Source organism: Staurois parvus, unplaced genomic scaffold (genome assembly GCF_062004578.1).
Source record: "Staurois parvus isolate SC_StPar_1 unplaced genomic scaffold, SC_StPar_1.0 ptg001056l, whole genome shotgun sequence".
Classification (NCBI taxonomy): domain Eukaryota; kingdom Metazoa; phylum Chordata; class Amphibia; order Anura; family Ranidae; genus Staurois; species Staurois parvus.
In genome coordinates, this window is record NW_028318852.1 from 172,501 (window position 1) to 195,151 (window position 22,651).

The following is a 22,651-nucleotide window of genomic DNA, read 5'->3' on the forward strand; positions in this document are numbered from 1 at the left end:
CTATCTATCTATCTATCTATCTATCTATCTATTATCTATCTATCTATCTATCTATCTATCTATTATCTATCTATCTATCTATCTATCTATCTATCTATCTATCTATTATCTATCTATCTATCTATCTATTATCTATCTATCTATCTATCTATTATCTATCTATCTATCTATCTATCTATCTATCTATCTATCTATCTATTATCTATCTATCTATCTATCTATCTATCTATCTATCTATCATTATCTATCTATCTATCTATCATTATCTATCTATCTATCTATCTATCTATCTATCTATCTATATAATATGCCACCCCCGCCGACCCTCCTGTCCAAGTGTAAAACAGAATGTGACAGTCAGGCTGCACGGGCCCCCTGGAGCATGGGGTAGGGTCGCCATTGCGACCCTGGATACTACACCGTGGTTTGGGGGGGGGGGAAACTACCTGCCCCCAAAACCTCAAATGTAAACAGTTTTGAGCCCCCTTTCACACTGATGCACCGTGCTTTACCCGCACAGTGGATGCAGCGCAGTGCACCTGTGGCTTTCCTACGGGTTATCTGCATTTTTCTATAGACTTCTATTATATCAGGCAGTTGTGGTGCACTTTCTGAAACGTCACCAAAACTCCTGGATTCAGTTTGAGCTGGAGGGCCACATTAGAGTCCTCTGAGGGCCGCGTGTCACCCTTGGCCACAGGTTGAGCACCCCTGACGTAAATCTACCCATAGACGTGAGGTTGGCTTTAAATGTGGTCCAAGATATCTGACGGGGCATCAATCCTGTTTTGTCTTTTGGTCACTTTCAATTACATAAACCAGAAACTAGCAATAACCCCCGGTTCACATCTGTGCGGGTGGTGCCGCTGCGGGTCAGCACGAAAATCCGTGCAGCCGCACCACAGATAAATGCGGACCCGCGGGCGGACGCCATTAGTTCTAATGACACGCCGCCCGCACTGGGATACGCAACCGTACTGGGAACCTCGACTGCGTATTCAAAAGAAGTGCAGGGACTTCTTCCCAGCGTGTCACGGGCACGGGAGTCCATTCAAATGAGTGGGCTGTCATGCCCGTGCAAAACACGGCCCACACAGCCGCATATTTGTGAACTGGGGGTAAGAAGCCTTTTACTGCCACCTCTATAGAGCTGGAAGATGATTGGCTTGCTGTGGGTCACTAAACACACAATCTTTACACCCTTGTCGCAGAAACCGCAGTAACAAATCGTTCGTGTTTGTGGAACTAATACACCTCTATACCCTGCAGGTGACAATAAGGATGTTGAGGACAGCAGCGTCATCCATTATGATGATGGCGCCATCTCAAAACTCCTGGACCGGAACCAAGACGCTACAGAGGACACCGAAATCCAGAATATGAACGAGTACCTGAGCTCTTTCAAAGTGGCTCAGTATGTTGTGCGGGAGGAGGACGGAGTGGTAAAATGTTCTTTGTTTATACCCGAGCAACTGTTCTTTGAAGGAGAACTCCACTAAATACCATCTACCGCAGGGAATGAGAGAACGATTTTACAGTTCTCCTGTGAGGAAGAATTACGTATTTGAGGTCCTCCTGTGTTCCCTAAGTAATGAAATTGGAATGATCCTTTTGTGTGAACGAATGTTCTCCTCTACATACTATGGAGGGAAATTGTGGAGATGGGTTAGTGATGCAGCAATCAGGACAGAAGTAAATTCTACATGTCAGCGCCCATCTTTATCCACAGGATTTGTCTGTTCTAAGGCTGCCCATTAACCCCTTCACACCGACGTCACGCAAATAGGTGGCCTCACAGAACTGGGCTTTATTTCCATGGGGGCCGCATATTTGAGTACCTGTCTTTCAGCACAAAGATCGGGGTGTCACTGAGAGCCCCGGGTCCCGTTCTAACGATCGTGACCCAGGACTAACAATTCCAGGTCACAAGATCGCTGTGAAAGCCTCTGATTAGCTATCACGGTGATCAGTCACTGTACAGCCCAGCCCCCTTGTTTTTTTTCTCTATTAATGGAGAAGAGAAATACATTGTATCATTATATACTTTCTATTATACATTGTGTCATTATATACATTCCGTTATACATTGTATCATTATATACATTCTGTTATACATTGTATCATTATATACATCCTATTATACATTGTATCATTATATACATCCTATTATACATTGTATCATTATATACATCCTATTATACATTGTATCATTATATACATTCTATTATACATTGTATCATTATATACATTCCTATTATACATTGTATCATTATATACATCCTATTATACATTGTGTCATTATATACATCCTATTATACATTGTGTCATTATATACATCCTATTATACATTGTGTCATTATATACATTCCATTATACATTGTATCATTATACACATCCCATTATACATTGTATCATTGTATACATCTATTATACATTATATCATTATATACATTCTATTATACATTGTATCATTATATACATCCCATTATACATTTTATCATTATATACATTCCATTATACATTGTATCATTATATACATTCTATTATACATTGTATCATTATATACTTCATATTATACATTGTATCATTATATACATCCTATTATACATTGTATCATAATATACATCCTATTATACATTGTGTCATTATATACATTCCATTATACATTGTATCATTATACACATCCCATTATACATTGTATCATTATATACTATCTATTATACATTGTATCATTATATACATTTGATTATACATTGTATCATTATATACATCCTATTATACATTGTATCATTATATACATCCTATTATACATTGTATCATTATATACATTCCATTATACATTGTATCATTATATACATTACTTCTTTGTAACCCGGAACTCCGACCCTTTCCTTGTACTTCTGTCACTCCAGCCCTCCCCTCTACCCCTCAGAGTATCCCTTCCAACTTCTTTCCCTGTAACCCCCCCACAATAGCCCACTTTGTAACCCTCATACTAATCCTTGCCTTGACCCTCACCGCAATCCTAACACCCTGTAATCCTAACACTTGGGTCCCTTTTCACACGGACGGTCCAATCAGGGCCGCATGTTGGTTTTTCAGACGTACCCGATCAGACCATCCATAGCCCTCTATGGACCGGCGGGTGTCAGTGGACATGTGTTCGCTGACACCCGCCGATATCAAATCCCATCCTGTACTCTAAGAGCAGACGGCTCGGATGACAGACAGGTGTCGGTTTCCCGTAGAGAACAGCAGGCTGTGTCTGTGTCCACTCTGCAGCGGACCTGTCATCCATTTGCAACCGTGGAGCAAGTGGATCCACCAACAGGTCCACCCCCTCTGAAAGTGGCCTTGATCCTTCCATTTGTAACCCCTTGTGCACATAGTCACCTCTCCAGTGTGGAATCCTTTGCAGTGTGAGCCCTCCTGCACACCAAACGTTTTACAGCAGATGTTTTTGGCGTTTGATGTTTTTTTTTTCTACAGCCAGTAAACCCCCCCAGCATGTTATCCTCGGTGTCCATACCAGGGGCGGACTGACCTTTTGGAAACTCGGGCACTGCCTGAGGGCCCGGGGTCAGTAGGGGGCCCCATGAGATGCCTCTGGTACCTTTTTCATAGGCTTTTTTGAGTTTGGGCAAGGACACAGGGGCCCCATGATCCCCTACTGCCCGGGGGCCCCATGAATTGTCAGTCCACCCCTGGTGATCACATGATCGGGACCTCACACAGAGGTCCCGTACAACGATTGGTGTTCCACTCGGTCCGGAGGACACAGCGGGCACCAGATCGCGGTGTTGCGCGCTCCCAGGAAGCATGCACAAGCAGGGGGCAGGGAGCATGTTTATAAACGGCCACCCGCCCCTGCACTGCCACCGTCCGGCCGTTTACATACACGGGCCGGACGGGAAGTGGTAATATCTTACGATAACCATACCAGTGGTGTGTACCTGCGGGTCCAGCGCCGTCTTTCCATTTCCCTGCAATGCTTTGCTGACCTGTAATACTTCCTCTGCCTTACTGCTTGGTTTTATTGGGCTTTGTTTCCTTTGTGATCGCTTTCTGGCATTACTATGTTTACGTAGCGAGTGTTTCATTTAACTCCAGGAGGAAGTAGAACGGGAAATCATCAAACAAGAGGAGAACGTGGACCCCGATTACTGGGAGAAGCTGCTGCGTCACCATTATGAGCAGCAGCAGGAGGACCTTGCCAGGAATCTTGGGAAAGGAAAGCGGATCCGTAAGCAAGTCAACTACAATGATGCGTCTCAGGAGGATCAAGGTGATATGCGCGGTACTAATCATTAAATATAACTTACAACCAAAACACTCTGATGCATGGATTCCTGTCACATGACCAACCCAGCGTGCCTCCGCAATGCCGCTTTCATGAGAATTTTTTTTTTATATATATATATAATATGGCGTTCTATTCGACGCGAGCAAGGACTGACTGCGGTGGTCTTTTTCTTTTTTTTTTTTTTTTTTGAAAGCAAGAAACCACCTCCATGCGGTATGTATGATCTCCCCCATGTTATGGGCAGAAGTTTTTAGCACATGTGGGGGGACGTTGCCAGATATTTTCAAGCAAGTCTCTCTAAAAAGAAAAAAATGACTTTTGGGTATTTGCTGCTTTACATAGCAGGCATGCAAGTGAACGCACCACAGGATTGTACAGAGCCGTCTGGCCTACTTGAGGTGGAACTCCAGGCAGACAAATATATAGGGATACATACGTATAAAGCAGGTTTACTGTTTTACTTGCCAAGGTATTTGTGATTCTGTACATAGTTACATAGTTAGTCTGGCTGAAAAAAGACAAAAGTTCATCCAGTTCAACCATAGAAAAAAAAAAAAAGGTTATAATTCTCCACCCACAGTTGATCCAGAGGAAGACAAAAAAACCCAGCAAAGCACGATCCAATCTGCTCCTGCAGGGGAAAAAAGCGGATATAGTGAATGCGGGGTCCGGGGAGAGCGGATATAGTGAATGCGGGGTCCGGGGAGAGCGGATATAGTGAATGTGGGGTCCGGGGGGGACCGGATATAGTGAATGCGGGGTCGGGGAGACCAGATATAGTGAATGCGGGGTTCGGGGAGAGCGGATATAGTGAATGTGGGGTCCGGGGGGGACCAGATATAGTGAATGCGGGGTCGGGGAGACCAGATATAGTGAATGCGGGGTCCGGGGAGAGTGGATATAGTGAATGCGGGGTCCAGGGAGAGCGAATATAGTGAATGCGGGGTCCGGGGAGAGCGGATATAGGGAATGCAGGGGTCGGGGAGAGTGGATATAGTGAATGCAGGGGTCGGGGGGACCAGATATAGTGAATGCGGGGTCCGGGGAGAGCGGATATAGTGAATGCGGGGTCCAGGGAGAGCGGATATAGTGAATGCGGAGTCTGGGGAGAGCGGATATAGTGAATGCGGGGTCCGGGGAGAGCGGATATAGTGAATGCGGGGTCCGGGGAGAGCGGATATAGCGAACGCGGGGTCCGGGGAGAGCGGATATAGCGAACGCGGGGTCCGGGGAGAGCGGATATAGCGAACGCGGGGTCCGGGGAGTGCGGATATAGCGAACGCGGGGTCCGGGGAGAGCGGATATAGCGAACGCGGGGTCCGGGGAGAGCGGATATAGTGAATGCGGGGTCCGGGGAGAGCGGATATAGTGAATGCAGGGGTCGGGGGGACCAGATATAGTGAATGCGGGGTCCGGGGAGAGCGGATATAGTGAATGCGGGGTCCAGGGAGAGCGGATATAGTGAATGCGGAGTCTGGGGAGAGCGGATATAGTGAATGCGGGGTCCGGGGAGAGCGGATATAGTGAATGCGGGGTCCGGGGAGAGCGGATATAGCGAACGCGGGGTCCGGGGAGAGCGGATATAGCGAACGCGGGGTCCGGGGAGAGCGGATATAGCGAACGCGGGGTCCGGGGAGTGCGGATATAGCGAACGCGGGGTCCGGGGAGAGCGGATATAGCGAACGCGGGGTCCGGGGAGAGCGGATATAGTGAATGCGGGTCCGGGGAGAGTGGATATAGTGAATGTGGGGTCCAAGAAGAGCGGATATAGTGAATGCGGGGTCCGGGGAGAGCGGATATAGTGAATGCGGGGTCCGTGGAGAGCGGATATAGTGAATGCGGGGTCCGGGGAGAGCGGATATAGTGAATGCGGGGTCCGGGGAGAGCGGATATAGTGAATGCGGGGTCCGGGAAGAGCGGATATAGTGAATGCGGGGTCCGGGGAGAGCGGATATAGTGAATGCGGGGTCCGGGGAGAGCGGATATAGTGAATGCGGGGTCCGGGGAGAGCGGATATAGTGAATGCGGGGTCCGGGGAGAGCGGATATAGTGAATGCGGGTCCGGGGAGAGCGGATATAGTGAATGTGGGGTCCAAGAAGAGCGGATATAGTGAATGCGGGGTCCGGGGAGAGCGGATATAGTGAATGCGGGGTCCGGGGAGAGCGGATATAGTGAATGCGGGGTCCGGGGAGAGCGGATATAGTGAATGCAGGGTCCGGGGAGAGTGGATATAGTGAATGCAGGGTCCGGGGAGAGTGGATATAGTGAATGCGGGGTCCGGGGAGAGCGGATATAGTGAATGCGGGGTCCGGGGAGAGTGGATATAGTGAGTGCTTGGGAGGAAGTCTGCATGTGTATCTCCATAGTAAGTGGGCACACACAAAAGAGAAGTTGAGAGTGTTGGCCAGGGACCCCAGATGAGGAGGTTCGGGGCCACTCGAGCTCAGAGCAGGTAAGTATAATGTGTTTATTAGGAAAGAACATAAGCCTTTACAACTGCTTTAGGCAGCTAATCTTCATGGCTTAGCACTGCAGCCTCCCTTGTTGGCTCTCTCTGCCTCCAGCCTCCTCATTGGACAGGGAACCAGCTGTATCACCTCTGCCGGCAGGTCGTTGACCCTGGAAGCACAGACACTTTGCGGAGTAGCAGAGGTGAGCGTTTCCACCAACACTGCAAATCCTTTGACAAGTAAAACTGTAAACATACGTCTTTCACACCTGCATTTGGTTCCGTTTTCATCAGGCCACAAAGTGACCATTAGCCGTGTGCAATCACCACTGGCAACCAATAACTAGACACCGGACTACAGAAACTGGTTGCTGTGGGTTACTATTTGCACTGCTACTTTCTCCATACAAAACTTATATTTCAGTTCCATGTGAACACTAGTGGCTTGAACCCCCTACAGCAAGTCACCTCCTCTCTTCAGAAGTCCAGTGTCGACATCTCCTGACCAAAGTTTCCATTTTTGTGTCGCTCCCAAGCCAAGAGCGGCCTGCAGGCTGAGGAAAGTAGGCGCAGCTGGGAGCTTTGTAGCAGAGATTTCGTTTCTTGCGTGCAGAACCTGTAATCTTCCTCAACCTAAATCTGAAGTGTCACTTTTGCTTGGCGTGTCCTTCTGGTTGGGTTAGGATTAGGCTGATTCTGAACATCTGAAATGACCCGTGACCTCTGGCTGATTCAGAACATCTTCCCGTGGAGAGCTTTGTTGGCCTACTTGTCCTCACCATCTCAGGGCTGGCAGAGCTGGTCAGTGTGGCGGTTCACATGCTCACCCGAGCTACATAAGTCCCTCCTGGTCCTTGACCAGCTGCCCCCGTAGATCCGCTCCTAACATCCACTCTTCTCTATTTCTTCTAGAATGGCAAGATGACCTCTCTGACAACCAATCAGAATATTCCGTTGGCTCAGAGGATGAAGACGAAGATTTTGAGGAGAAGCCTGAAGGTCAGAGTGAGTTAAACTTTTCCCTAATGTCTATATGGATTTCTGTTGGACAAGTTAGCTGGATCAACTGAGGCTGAGACCTTTACCGACCAAGATGGGTGGAAAAACAAGGCAAGGGATATCCATTAAAGCCCAGCTCCAGGCAAATAACAAACGTATCTCCTGCAGAGGAGCTGTGCCTGCACTGCAAGGGTTACATTCTCATTTATGTCTAAAGGAACAATAAAAGGAAATCTGCTTTCCCGATTCTCCAATCCTTCCCACAGCTAGATGTTTTGCTTTGAGGCTTTTAAGGTTCTTTGCTGTAAAAGCAAGAAAGCAAAAAAAAAAAAAAAACCTCTGTAGTGTATAATAATTTGCTTTACTAAACAGATATGTTGTACTTGTAGGGAAAACAATACACAACATACAGAGTATCACAAAAAATATACTTACAATGTACACGTGCACAAGCTATCTATTCTTCCTAGCAAATGAGCATGGACAATGGATGCAATAGGTGTACATTAAACATTTACTGGACTTGGTTCTTCCTGGTGATGGAGTCTTCTTCCATTTATCCAGGATCTCTCCTTGCTTCTTGGAGTCCTGCAGAACTGCTGTCTGGCTGTGCTTCAAGTTCTTTTCCATCCTACTTCCTGCCAACATAATTTCCTGTGCTGAGCTTCAAGAACCAGTACAACAAGTTAATTAGCAATGGATGCAATAGGTATACATTAAACATTTACTGAACTTGGTTCTTCCTGGTGATGAGGTCTCCTTCCATTTATCCAGGATCTCTCCTTGCTTCTTGGAGTCCTGCAGAACTGCTGTCTGGCTGTGCTTCAAGTTTTTTTCCATCCTACTTCCTGCCAACATAATTTCCTGTGCTGAGCTTCAAGAACCAGTACAACAAGTTAATTAGCAATGGATGCAATAGGTATACATTAAACATTTACTGAACTTGTTTCTTCCTGGTGATGGAGTCTTCTTCCATTTATCCAGGATCTCTCCTTGCTTCTTGGAGTCCTGCAGAACTGCTGTCTGGCTGTGCTTCAAGTCCTTTTCCATCCTACTTCCTGCCAACATAATTTCCTGTGCTGAGCTTCAAGAACCAGTACAACAAGTTAATTAGCATATAAATAGGGGTACATCCCATACAGGCAAGCAGGTACATTGACAGGTCTGCAGGAGACTTGCATGGCACCTGCAATCTGCTGATCGCTGGTGCAATGGTTTGCAGGCTCCTGCAGACAAAAATAATGAAGGCACATTTTTTACCTGTGCATTTATTATTTTTGGTCAAAAGGTGAACCTATCCTTTAATCCGGGCATCGCTGGAGCATTTAAAGACAAGAAGATCCTGCCAGCTCATTTGTTGAAGAGTGATCTGAACGGCCTCAGCATGTAGCTCCTCCTAAGCCACTCTGGTGGCATGCAGCGTCTTCTTGTTTCTATATGTTACAAAAAATGGATTAACAATTAAAGTGATACTAAAGGCTTAAATAAAAAAAAATAAATGTATATATATATATATATATAAAACAACAAACATGTCATACTTGCCTGCTCTGTGTAATGGTTTTGCACTAATCAGTCCGGATCCTCCTCTTCTCGGGTCTCCCAATGGTGCTCCTTGCCCCTTCTTCCTGTTGGGTGCCCTACAGCAAGCAGCTTGCTATGGGGGCACCCAAGCAGGCATGTTCCCAAGCTGCTGCTCCGTGGGTCCATTCACACAGAGAGCCCCTCTCTCTTCTCACTGGCTCACTGGCTGTCTCAGCCAATGAGGAGAAGGAGTCCCGAGATAGCCAAGATTCCAGTGCACATCGCTGTATCCAGAGGGGGCTTAGGTGAGTATTAGGGAGGGCTGGGGGGGATTCTGCACAGAAAATGCTTGAAGGTTAAAAAACCTTGAGCCTTTACAACCACTTTTATTAGGGAGCAGGAAGCCTAAAGTGGTTGAAAAAGCTGAAGGTTTTTTTTACCTTCATCTATTCTATCCATAAAGCTAAAAAAAACCTGTGTGCTGCTCCCCCCACAGTCCCCCCTTAATACTCACTTGAGCCCCCTCTCAATCCAGCAATGTGCATGGGAGCGTCAGCTGTCCTGGGTCACTCTCTCCACCTTGGAAGAGACACAGCAGCAGGAGCCATTGGCTCCCACTGTTGTCAATCACAACCATTGAGCCAATGTGGAGAAAGCAGGGGGCGGGGCTGAGCCATGGCTTTGTGTCTTATTGAGCTCAGCTCAGGAGCGATCAGGCACCAGTGCCCCCATAGCAAGTATCTTGCTATTGGGGGCACTGGTCAAGGTGGAGGAGCCAGGAGCAACACCAGCAGGGCACCCGAAAAAAAGAGGATTGGGGCTGCTCTGTGCAAAACCATTACAAAGAGCTAGTAAGTATGACCTGTTTGCTATTTTTTTTTTTTTTTTTAAACTAACCTTTAATATCACTTTAAGGCCTCATTTAGACATGCAAATGGGGGCACAAATGAGTGATTGAGCCGCGTTTTTGCCACCTGCCAACCACTTCCCCTTAAGCTGCAGTAGGCAGCAGATGAGCCAATGAGGAGAAATCAGGAGGCGGGGCTAAGCCATGGCTTTGTGTCTTATTGACGCATAGAGCTCAGCTCAGGAGTGAGCAGGCACCAGTGCCCCCATAGCAAGTATCTTGCTATTGGGGGCACTGGTTAAGGTGGAGGAGCCAGGAGCAACACCAGCGGGGCACCAGAAAAAAAGAAGATTGGGGCTGCTCTGTGCAAACCCATTACACAGAGCTAGTAAGTATGATCGTTTTTTTTTTTTTTTAATTAACCTTTAATATCACTAAAGGCCTCATTTAGACATGCAAATAGGGGCACAAATGTGTGGTTGAGCCGCGTTTTTGCCACCTGCCAACCGCTTTCTCTTAGGCAGCATATGGGGGTGTTTACATGATGTGGTCGCGATGCTCCAACTTGCAGTGACCGGTGGCCCACTGAACGATACACATTCAAGTAAATGGAGAAACGCTGAAAACTCCCCACAATTCAAAAATGGGGTAAAAACAGGCAATGAGGAGACGTCACTTTGCTTCCTCACTGCCGGTCAGTGGCCTCTGGAGTGTGATCCGAATGCAAGTCGGGTCTTCAAGGATGTCTAAATCTGTCCTGAATGTAAATGTTTAAATGTTATACCTACTCCCCAGCACGGAGGAATGGTGCTGTCTCTGAGAAAGCAGCGGTCTCTCCGCAGTGGTCCAGCAATCTTCAAATGTTCCCTTTTGAGTGGAAAGGTCTGGCAACTTTATGAAGGGAACTGCCGGGGACTTTATTGCCACCTTTATTAGAGTTCACTGATTACATTTTGCTTTGTTTGGCTCTTAGGTGGAAGGAGACAGTCTCGAAGACAAATGAAGAACGACCGGGACAAGCCACTCCCAGCACTTTTAGCGAGGGTCGGAGGGAATATTGAGGTACCCGAGTCATGTGGGATTTTCATTGCCATGTTAGGGGTCCAAAATTTGGGTCTCTGTTGCACGTGTGTTTTTTCCATTGAAGTCTGTCCATTTACAGTTGCAAGAAAACATATGTGAACCGTTTGGGATTACGTGGAGTTTTGCATGAATTGGGCATAAAATGTGCTCTCAACGTCATCTAAGTCACAACAATAGAAGAACACAGTCTGCTGAACATAATACTACACAAACATTAGATGTTGCCATGGTTTAATTGCACATAACATGTAAACATTCACAGTGCAGGGAGGAAAAAGTATGTGAGGCCCTAGCTTAATGACTTCTCCCAGAGCTAATTGGAGCCAGGAGTGAGCCAACCTTGACTCCAATCAGTGTGATGATATTGGATGTGTTGCTGACACCTGTTTTGGGTTTACTGGTTTCAAGAAGCACTGTCTGATGTGAACCATGCCTCGCAGAAAAGAGCTCTCAGAAGACCTACCATCAAGAATTGTTGACTTGCATGAAGCTGGAAAGGGTTACAAAAGTATCTCCTTGAGCCTTGATGTTCATGTGTCCACGGTAAGACAGACTGTCTACAAATGGAGAAAGTTTAGCACTGTTGCTACTCTCCCTAGGCGTGGTCGTCCTGTAAAAATGACTGCAAGAGCACAGTGCAGAATGCTGCATGAGGTAAAGAAGAATCCCAAAGTGTCAGCTAAAGACCTACAGAAATCTCTGGCACATGCTAACATTTTTGTTGACACATCTACAATAAGGAAAACATTAAACAAGAATGGAGTACATGGGAGGACACCACGGAGGAAGCCATTGCTGTCCAAAAAGAAGATTGCAGCACGTTTGAAGTTTGCAAAAGGGCACCTGGATGTTCCACAGCACTACTGGCAAAATATACTGTGGACAGATGAAACCAAGATTGAGGTGTTTGGGAAGAACACACAACACTATGTGTGGAGAAAAAAAGGCACAGCACACCAACATCAAAACCTCATCCCCACTGTGAAACATGGCGGAGGGAGCATCATGGTTTGGGGCTGCTTTGCTGCCTCAGGGCCTGGACGGATTGTTGTCATTGATGGGAAAATGAATTCCAGAGTTTATCAAGACATTTTGCAGGAAAACGTATGACCGACTGTCCGCCAACTGAAGCTCCGCAGAGGATGGGTGATGCAACAGGACAATGACCCAAAGCATACAAGTAATTCAACAAACCAATGGCTGCAACAGCACAGAATACGCCTTCTGGAGTGGCCCAGTCAGAGTCCTGACCTCAACCCCATTGAAATGCTGTGGCATGACCTTAAGAGAGCGATTCACACCAGACATCCCAAGAATATTGCTACACTGAAACAGTTTTGTGAAGAGGAGTGGTCCAAAATGACTCCAGATCGTTGTGCAGGTCTGATCTGCAACTACAGGAAACGTTTGGTTGAGGTTATTGCTGCCAAAGGAGGGTCAACCAGTTATTAAGTCCAAAGGTTCACATACTTTTTCCTCCCTGCACTGTGAATGTTTACATGTTATGTGCAATTAAACCATGGCAACATCTAATGTTTGTGTAGTATTATGTTCAGCAGACTGTGTTCTTCTATTGTTGTGACTTAGATGACATTCAGAGCACATTTTATGCCCAATTCATGCAAAACTCCACGTAATCCCAAGGGGTTCACATACTTTTTCTTGCAACTGTAGATGCCCTTTGCACATATACATTATATTGCCAAAAGTATTGGGCCGCCTGCCTTTACACGCACATGAACTTTAACCCGTCCACAGGATTTACCCCCCTTCCTGACCAGGCCATTTTTTTGCATTATGGCACTGCGTTACTTTAACTGATAATTGCGCGGTCATGCAACGCTGCAACCAAATGAAATTTATGTCCTTTTTTCCCACAAATAGAGCTTTCTTTCGGTGGTATTTGATCGCCTGTGCATTTTTTGTTTTTTGCGATATTAAAAAAAGAAAAAAACTATTTTGAGAAAAAAAACAATGTATGAAACATATTGAGTAAAAAAAAATTTAAAAAATCAATATTTGTTATAAATTTACTCCAAAATTCTATTCTGCTCCGTGTCTTTGCTAAAAAAAATCCCAATACCTGTAAATTCATTGGTTTACGTGAAAGCTATAGCGTTTACAAATGGCGGTATAGATACTGGGATCTTTTTCTTATTTTTACTAGTAATGGCGGTGATCGGCGACATATAGCGGGACTGCGGCGGGCATTCTGACACTGGGGGAGAACTGACATCCCCAGTGACACCAATACAGTGATCAGTGCTAAACAAAGCACTGACACTGTACTAATGGCACTGGGGAGTAAGGGGTTAACATGGGTGATCAAAGGGTTAACTGTGGGCTGGGAGTGTTTTAGGGGGCGGGGTCTGTGTGCTTCCCTGTATTCACACTGCTATGGATGGTTGTGCTGTGCAGTGTGCCCGAGCTGACAGGGAGGAGAACTGTTAGTAAACAGAACCGTTCTCCTTGTCGGAGCTCTTCGGAAATCACCAGGCGCTGGTGAGTAATTACCGTCCGAGACCCGGTGATTGACAGCCGTGAATAGCGGCTGTCAGGCAGGGTGTGCACGCAGCCTCTACTCGGAAATGCAAAATCACGTATATATATGTGAATTTGCACACCCGTGCCACCCTGTAGCAGTATTGGGCAGTCAGGAAGCGGTTAATGGCATCCCAGTCTTAGGAAGGATTGACCAATCTTCCATAAGCACATTTGTCAGGTCAGGCACTGATGTCGGGGGAGGGGGCCTGGCTCGCAGTCTCCGCTCTAATTCATCCCAAAGGTGTTCTATGGGGTTGAGGTCAGGACTCTGTGCAGGACAGTCAAGTTCCTCCACCCCAAACTGGCTCCTCCATGTCTTTATGGATCTTGCTTTGTGCACTGGTGGGCAGTCATGTTGGGACAGGAAGGGGCCATCCCCAAACTCTTCCCACAAACTTGGCAGCATGAAATTGTCCAAAATGTCGCCTTAAGTGTTCCCTTCACTGGAACTAGGGGGCCAAGCCCAACCCCTGAAAAACAACCCCACACCATAATCCCCCTCCACCAAACTTTACACTTGGCACAATGCAGTCAGGCAAGTACCGTTCTCCTAGCAACCGCCAAACCCAGACACGTCCATCGGATTGCCAGACAGAGAAGCGTGATTGGTCACTCCAGAGAACACATCTCCACTGCTCTAGAGTCCAGTGGCGGTGTGCTTTACACCACGGCATCCGAAGCTTTGCATTGCACTTGGTGATGGAAGGCTTGGATGCAGCTGCTCGGCCATGGAAACCCATTCCATGAAGCTATCTACACACTGTTGTTGGGCTCATCTGAAGGCCACACCAAGTTTGGAGTTCTTTAGCTATTGACTCTGCAGACAGTTGGTGACTTCTGCGCACTGTGCGCTTCAGCATGCGCTGACCCCGCCCTGTCATGTGACCTGGCCTATCACTTGGTGGCTGAGTGGCTGTTGTTCCCAGTTGCTTCCACTTTGTTATAATCCCACTAACAGTTGAGCGTGGAATATTTAGTAGCCAGGAAATGTCACTGATGGACTTATTGCCCAGGTGGCCACCTATCACGGGACCACGCTTGGAGTCACTGAGCTCCTGAGAGCGACCCATTCTTTCACCAATGTTTGTAGAAGCAGTCTGCATGCCTAGGGGCTTGATTGTATACACCTGTGTCCATGGAGGGGATTGGAACACCTGAATCACATGATTGGAGGGGATTGGAACACCTGAATCACATGATATGGAGGGGATTGGAGCACCTGAATCACATGATTTGGAGGGCGGGGCCAATACTTTTGCCAATATAGCGTTGATGATGTACGCAAATGACTTTGTAAAACCTTTACATATACAGCCAATAGTAAAATACTAAAACATGTTCCATTTTCCTTAAGGTTCTTGGGTTCAATGCTAGACAACGTAAGGCCTTCTTAAATGCAATAATGAGATGGGGGATGCCTCCGCAGGATGCCTTCAATTCACACTGGCTGGTCCGGGACCTCCGTGGAAAGAGTGAGAAGGAATTCAGGTACTGTTGTGTCCTCTTGCCTCATTTGTGATTAAAATTTTGGTTTCCACAATGTGGCAGCCTGGTTCCAGGGCCTGGGTGTCAGATTCCATGGATGCAGCAGGTCTAAAATGTTCACATTTTGTAGGTTCTTCTTTAACTTCAGTGGTTTTCATTTGCCTAAGTTAGGGTGGCAACACACACGAGGTCAGAGTCCACCATCCTTGCCACTTTTAGGTGAATTGAACAACAGTGCTGTGTCAGTGGGCACCGTTTCGGTTCACGTCGCACGACTTGCAGTGCGACTTTGCCAGGCAACTTGAATACTAGTTTGAAGAAACTCTGAAGCAGCTTTCAGGGAATGCTGGGTAATCTTCCTGTAATGTCGGATCCAAATCACATCAATATAGACGAGGATCCGACTTGGAGGCGACTTCCATTAAAGTCTATGGGCACAAGTCGGAGAGAAGTCACCTTCAAGTAGCACAGGAACCTTTTTCTAAAGTCGGAGAGACTTCAGTCATGCTAATTAAGACAGCTCTCATTGACTAACATGGGATTTCACATCTCCTGCGACTTGCGGTGTCACAAGTCAGATCCCAAGTGACGGCAGCATGAACCCAGCTGAACTCCAAGCTCAATAGAAATAATAGCCACAAAGGAAATACATTCTATGTGGCCACCAAATGTCTATGCAAACCCATTTATGACCTTGTAAAATTAGAAATGACATCATCACTGCGCTGAATGTAGCCTGTGCAGAGAGCTGTGGGAGGGGCCAGACAGGTGCCACCCACTACAGGCTGCATGCAGAAAACTATGGGAGGGGACAGAGACAAGATCAGTCACCCTGCACAAAGAGAGAGAGCAGAGCTGTGGGAGGGGCCAGACAGGCACCACCCACTACAGGCTGCATGCAGAAAATTATGGGGGGGGCGGAGACAAGATCAGTTACCCTGCACAAGGAGAGAAAGCAGAGCTGTGGGAGTGGCCAGACAGGTGCCACCCACTACAGTCTGCATGCAGAAAACTACAGGAGGAGGCGGAGACACGACCAGTCACTCTACAGAAGGAGAGAGAACAGAGATGTAGGAGGGGCCCAGCAGGCTCCACCCACTACAGGCTGCCTGCAGAAAACTACAGGAAGGGTCGGAAACAAGACCAATCACCCTGCACAAGGAGAGAGAATAGAGCTGTAGGAGGGACCCAGCAGGCCCCACCCACTAAAGGCTGCATGCAAAATACTTCAGGAGGGGGAGGAGACCAGACAAGTCACCCTGCGCAAGGAGACCAAGCAGAGCTATGGGAGGGACCAGCAGGCACCACCCACTGCAGGCTGCATGCAGAAAACTACAGGAGGGGATGGAGACAAGACCAGTCACCCTGCACAAGGAGAGAGAATAGAGCTGTGGGAGGGACCCAACATGTGCCACCCACTGCAGGCTGCATGCAGAATACTACAGAAGGGGGAGGAGACCAGACCAGTCAGCCTGTGCAAGGAGAGCAAGCAGAGCTGTGGGAAGAACCAGCAGGCACCACCCACTGCAAGCTACATGCAGGAAACTACAGGAGGGGGCGGAGACAAGACCATAAACAAATGTGCTGCAGAGCGGACACAGAGCAGCTCACTGTCCTCAATGGTCGGGTGAAGACGGACCACCTGTCCGTTTCCATCTGACACGATCCAACGGACGGATGACACATGTCCGTTTACACCCGCTGCTCCATAGAGGAGAATAGAGGTTCTGATCAGGTCCAGACCTGATTGGAACGTCCGTGTGAAAGAGACCTAAGGCAAAAAAACCTTCTACTTCCTGCCCACCCCCTCCGTAAATACTTACCTGAGTCCTGTATCGATCCAGTGCTGTGCCTGTCTGCAGCAGCGCTTGTCTGTCTCTCTGCTGTCACAGGCAGGCCATTGACTCCTGCTGCTGTCTATCAAATCCTGTAAGGAGGGGGCGGGGCCGAGCCACACTGTGTGTGTCTATGGATGCATACAGCCCAGCTCAGGAGTGCACCCCTTAGGAAGTGGCTTGCTATGGGGGCACATGGAGCAGACCCCAGAAGAGGAGGTAAGGGGGTGCTCTGTGCAATACCCTTGCACAGAGCAGGTTAATATAAACCTCTTTTTTTTTTTACTTTAGGTTAAAGTGGAGCTCCACCCAAATGGGGAAGTTCCTCTTTAAAGAATGCTCCCCCGCTCCCCATTAAGGATTAGCACCTTTGGGGGGGGGAGCGGGTACCCGAATTTGACAGGTACCCACCCCCACTTCCTGTCCGATCGCCTAGTGGAAGGTGCCCTTCCTCCCTCTCTCCCTGTAATCTTTTGGGACACGTGACCAGTCCCACAAGACTACAGGACCATTCATGAAGCGCATCGCTACTCGCGCATGCGCAGTGGGTACCCGGCTGTGAAGCCGCAAGCTGCACAGCCAGGTGCCCACACTGTAGATGCCGGCCTCCTGGAATACAGGACGGCCGGTGAAACGGGCTGTGGGGGACACACCGCGGGACCGAGGGACAGGTAAGTGTCTGTCACCGGGTTTACAGCCACTTACCGGTCCCGGGGTGTGTCCCCCGCAGCCCGTTTCACCGGCCGTCCTGTATTCCAGGAGGCCGGCATCTTCAAAAATTGTAGCTGCTTACTTTCATTTTTTGACAGGGTGAGTGGAACTCCTCTTTAACCCCTCACCTACAGGGCACTTATACCCCCTTCCTGCCCAGGCCAATTTCCAGCTTTCAGCGCTGTCGCACTTTGAATGACAATTGCGCGGTCATGCAACACTGTACTCATGAAATTTTTTTCATTTTTTTGTGACAGATAGAGATTTATTTCGGTGGTATTGCGCGGTGAGAATGGGAGGATGTCATATGACGTCCTCCCAGAACGAGAGAACCATCTTGCGTCCTTCACATTACTATATGGCGGGCGGGAGGTGGTTAAGAAACGTGAGCCTTTAGTATGGTTTAGCCCAGAATTCTACTTTAAGAAAGGCTCCTTCCTCTTACCCTACACATTGTAATTCTTCACAAAGAGCAATGAAATCTGTCAACGTCTGTTGGACTGTGTGTGACCAGCCTCATCCTGATGTCTTCATTTTGGATGAGGAGGGGAATAGTTAAAACCGTCATTGTTTTTTTTTTTCATGTGTCCCAAAAGGAAGATTTCCCTTCCCGCTATGAACAGAGGAGCGATCAGCATTGCTGAACTGAACGGCACTGTGCTAATGTGGGGTCACCGGGTTTACAGGCGTACAGTTTACAAGTTCTTCTAATGGGTCAAGAGGGACCTTTAAAGCAGAGCAATCAAACCAATAATACAGCTCATTGCACATTACCGGTGGCCTCCTCTTTGCAGTCAAAAAAGCCTAAATGTCTGATTTTACACCACACTCATAAGAACAAAAGATTCATAAAGGAAGTCTTATGCTCTCAGGATCCAGACACCTCTGTGCAGTTATATTCATCTGTATTCTGAGGATTGGGACAACACTTTTCCGACTCTAAGACAAGTGAATTGGTGCTGCTCTGCTCAGTACATGACGAATAAATCATAAATAAATAGTAAATGAATGGAATAAGAATCCAAGTGTGAAAACAACATATGCAAAAAAACATGGATAGTTGCAGACCATATCAAACATCAATAAAGGCAGCACAGTGTGCTAATATTGTGCCAGTGACTAAGTGAACACAAAATATAGATGATAATAATAAAAAAAAAGATGATAATAAAAAACTGACGTGTTAAATTGAAACACAATGTGATAAAGTGAATAAGCCCAAAAAAGGAAAATGACAATCCCAAAAACAGGAACACAAGGGATCTTCAACACAAATGGTGAACCATCCAGTGATGGAAATATATGGAATCAATCCTCCCCCGGCTAGCGTGGGCTCAGCTCCAAAATGCGGCCCACAAGAAGTCATAAAGCATACGGAAAGCCTCAAACGATGAACTCAGATGGATGATCCTCGATAGCAATCAAAGAAAGACGCTGGCAAACACTCACAGGCATGCTCCAGATATAGCCACAGACCTCTTGTCACCTCCAGTATCCACACATGGACGCAAGAAGACTTCCCATAGTGTAATATGTCCAATACTTCATTATAAAACAGCGCCGAAAATGACTTCTCACATTTAAAAAAGGGTCTACAGACCAATACAGGCAAGATAACTGCCCCAACAACTGCAGGAAAGGTGTACAGGATAGGGAGTACCAAGATGGCAGCTGCCGTCTGTACCGGATATGACGTCACCACGCTTCCGCCTTACATGGTGCATCACGGGTCATGTGACTTCCTCCGCTTCTGACTCTGCAGTCCTGCCACTGTGCCACATCCTGCTTTGGTGCACATTTTGTCAGGATCTCTTCCTCTCGTCAGCTCATCTAAATATTTCCCCCATCAGTTTACAGAGCAGACCCTCCCTCTGTAAGCCCAATGCCAACTCTTAGCTAGAATGCAGCAACCTACAGTGTTTGTAGAGGCTAATTATGCGTTCTTTGCATGAAGGTAAAAAACCTTCCGTGTGTAGCACCCCCCCCCAGCACCTACCTGAGCCCTATCCCAATCCACAGATATCCACAAGAGCCTCGGTTCCCACTCCTGATTGGCTGAGGCAACAGCGGGAGCCATTGATTCCCACTGCTGTCAATCACAGCCAGAGAACCAATCAGGAGGGGGTGGAGCCGAGCTGTGACTCTGTGTGTGAATGGACACGCAGAGCCGGAGCGCTTCCGCTTGCTGTGGGGGCACCTGACAGGAGGGAGAGGCCAGAAGCACCAGCAGGGGACCCCAGAAGAGGAGGATCCGGGCTGCTCCGTGCAAAATCACTGCACACAGCAGGTAAGTATGACTCGTTTGTTTTTTATTTTTTTAAAGAGAGACTTAAGTATCACTTTAAAGTGTTTCTGAAGGCAGAAGGGTTTTGTTTTTACCTTAATGCATTCTCTGCATTAAGGTAAAAAACCTGTACGCAGCTCCTCCTCCCCGGCTGCCCCTTATACTCACCTGAACCTGATCTCCATCCAGCGCTGTGCATGAGAGCAGCTGCTCTCCCTCTTCACTGGACAGAGAAACAGCACTGGGAGCCATTGGCTTCTGGTACTGTCAATCTTAGCCAGAGAGCATGGCTCAGCCCCGCCCACTGCTCTGTACGCCCACTGCGCTGTACGCAGCTCCTCCTCCCCGGCTGCCCCTTATACTCACCTGAACCTGATCTTGATCCAGCACTGTGCATGAGAGCAGCTGCTCTCCCTCTTCACTGGACAGAGAGGCAGCACTGGGAGCCATTGGCTTCTGCCGCTGTCAATCTTAGCCAGAGAGCATGGATCAGCCCCGCCCACTGCTCTGTACGCAGCTCCCCCTCCCCGACCCCCCCTTATACTCACCTGAACCTGATCTCGATCCAGCGCTTTGCATGAGAGCTGCTGCTCTCCCTCTTCACTGGACAGAGAGGCAGCACTGGGAGCCATTGGCTTCTGGTACTGTCAGTCTTAGTCAGAGAGAAGTGGGCGGGGCTGAGCCATGCTCTCTGTGTGTCAATGGACACAGAGAGTGGGACTCAGGATCGAGCCCAAGCAGGTGCCCTCATTGTCGGGGGAATTCAAAAGGTGTGTGTGTGTGTGTGTGCGGGGGGGGGGAGGGGGGGTAGCACCGGCAGGGGACCCCAGAAGAGAAAGATTGCAACTGCTCTGTGCAAAACCATTACACAGAGCAGGTATTATTATACTATTGTTATACAGTGTTTATATAGCACCAAAGGGTTTGCTCAGCGCTGTAAGTATGAGATGTTTAAAAAAAAAAAAAAAACTAGTTTTAGGAAGACAGATTTCAAGCAAACACAATGAATGAACTGTAAAAAAAAGGAAGTGGGTGACTTCCGAAATACATAAACAATTGAGTACTGACGTGATACTTTTTTTATTTGCACTCACATACAATTTTGAGGACAAGCTGTCGGGGTATGTCCCCTTCTGTCCCTCTACTGAGTACTGCCTGGACCTTGAAGAAGGGGACATACCCCGAAAGCTTGTCCTCAAAATTGTATGTGAGTGCAAATAAAAAAAGTATCACGTCAGTACTCCATTGTTTCTGTCGCAAGTGCACTAATACGGCTACAATCACCTCAAGCGAAATACATAAAAGAACTTTAGGATGTTCATGCATGTGCCTGGAGTTTATCATGTCAATAAATCATTACAGGGCATACGTGTCTTTGTTTATGAGGCACCTCTGTGAACCGGGTGCTGACGGGGCGGAAACCTTTGCCGACGGCGTCCCGAGAGAAGGGCTTTCTCGCCAGCATGTCCTCACCAGGATCGGAGTCATGTCACTGGTCCGAAAGAAGGTGGGTGAGTAGGTGTTTGAAGTCACAGGCCAGGTATGTTAATCTGATCCTGTCTTATAAATATATACATTTAATATACAGTGAATGAAATATGTATTCGATCCCCTGCTGATTGTGAATGTTTGCCCACTCACATTGATCATTGACACTCCACGAGGTGAGATCTTGCATGGTGCACCAGACCTAGGGAGACTGACACTTGTTTTGTGTTTCTTCCATTTGTGAATGATTGCACCGACTGTTGTCACCTTCTCATGGCCTGCTTGGCCATAGTTTGGTAGCCCAGTCCAGCCTTGTGTAGGTCTACCATCTTGTCCCTGACATCCTTGGACAGCTCTTTGGTCTTTGCCATGGTGGAGAGTTTGGAATCTGATGGTTTGATGGCTCCTGTGGACAGGTGTCTTTTATACAGGTAACACAATGAGATTAGCAGCACTCCCTTTAAGAGACTGCTTCTAATCTCAGCTTGTTACCTGTATGAGAGACACCTGGGAGCCAGAAAACCTGCTGAATGATAGGGGATCAAATCCTTCTTTCCCTCATGAACATGCAGATCCGTCATCATTTGTTAGACGCATTTCTGCTGAATTTGTTGTTGTATTCTGTCTCTCAGTGTTACACCGAACATTCCATTGTTAGACCGATCATTTCTGTGTGAGGGGCGAACATTCCATTGTTAGACCGATCATTTCTGTGTGAGGGGCGAACATTCAGCATCAGCAGGGGAGCAAATACGCATTTCCTTCACTGTACCTTCCTGTGTATTTACTAATGCTGGCATCTTAAGGATTCAGAATGGTCGATGATGATTGAGAAAGCGAACTTCCACTTGAATCACTAGAAATTGATTGGTCAGCGCAGACAATAAGCCAGTTCACGGAACACGGAAAGGGTTCTTCACAGTAAGAGCTGTGAGAATGTGGAATAGACTCCCTCAAGCGTTGGTTGTGGCCAGCTCAGTGGATTGCTGTAGGAAAGTCCTGGATTCTTTCTCGGATACACAGAATATAACTGGATATAACATTTATAGGAAAAGGTGATCCAGGGAATATCCGATTGCCTCTCGGGGGGTCAGGAAG

General features: G+C 47.4%; 1 protein-coding gene across 1 annotated transcript in view; it reads left to right on the forward strand.

The window, feature by feature from the left end:
* The window catches only part of CHD5 (chromodomain helicase DNA binding protein 5), a gene marked incomplete at its 3' end in the record, with an annotated part of 151,006 nt that overhangs the window by 122,314 nt on the left and 6,041 nt on the right, over positions 1 to 22,651 (forward strand). The window contains exons 22-27 of the mRNA XM_089658184.1: positions 1,270 to 1,442; positions 4,111 to 4,285; positions 7,666 to 7,758; positions 11,097 to 11,185; positions 15,105 to 15,238; positions 21,428 to 21,572. Coding sequence (XP_089514310.1) covers positions 1,270 to 1,442; positions 4,111 to 4,285; positions 7,666 to 7,758; positions 11,097 to 11,185; positions 15,105 to 15,238; positions 21,428 to 21,572 — 809 coding nt within the window. The remainder of the gene's footprint in view (positions 1 to 1,269; positions 1,443 to 4,110; positions 4,286 to 7,665; positions 7,759 to 11,096; positions 11,186 to 15,104; positions 15,239 to 21,427; positions 21,573 to 22,651) is intronic.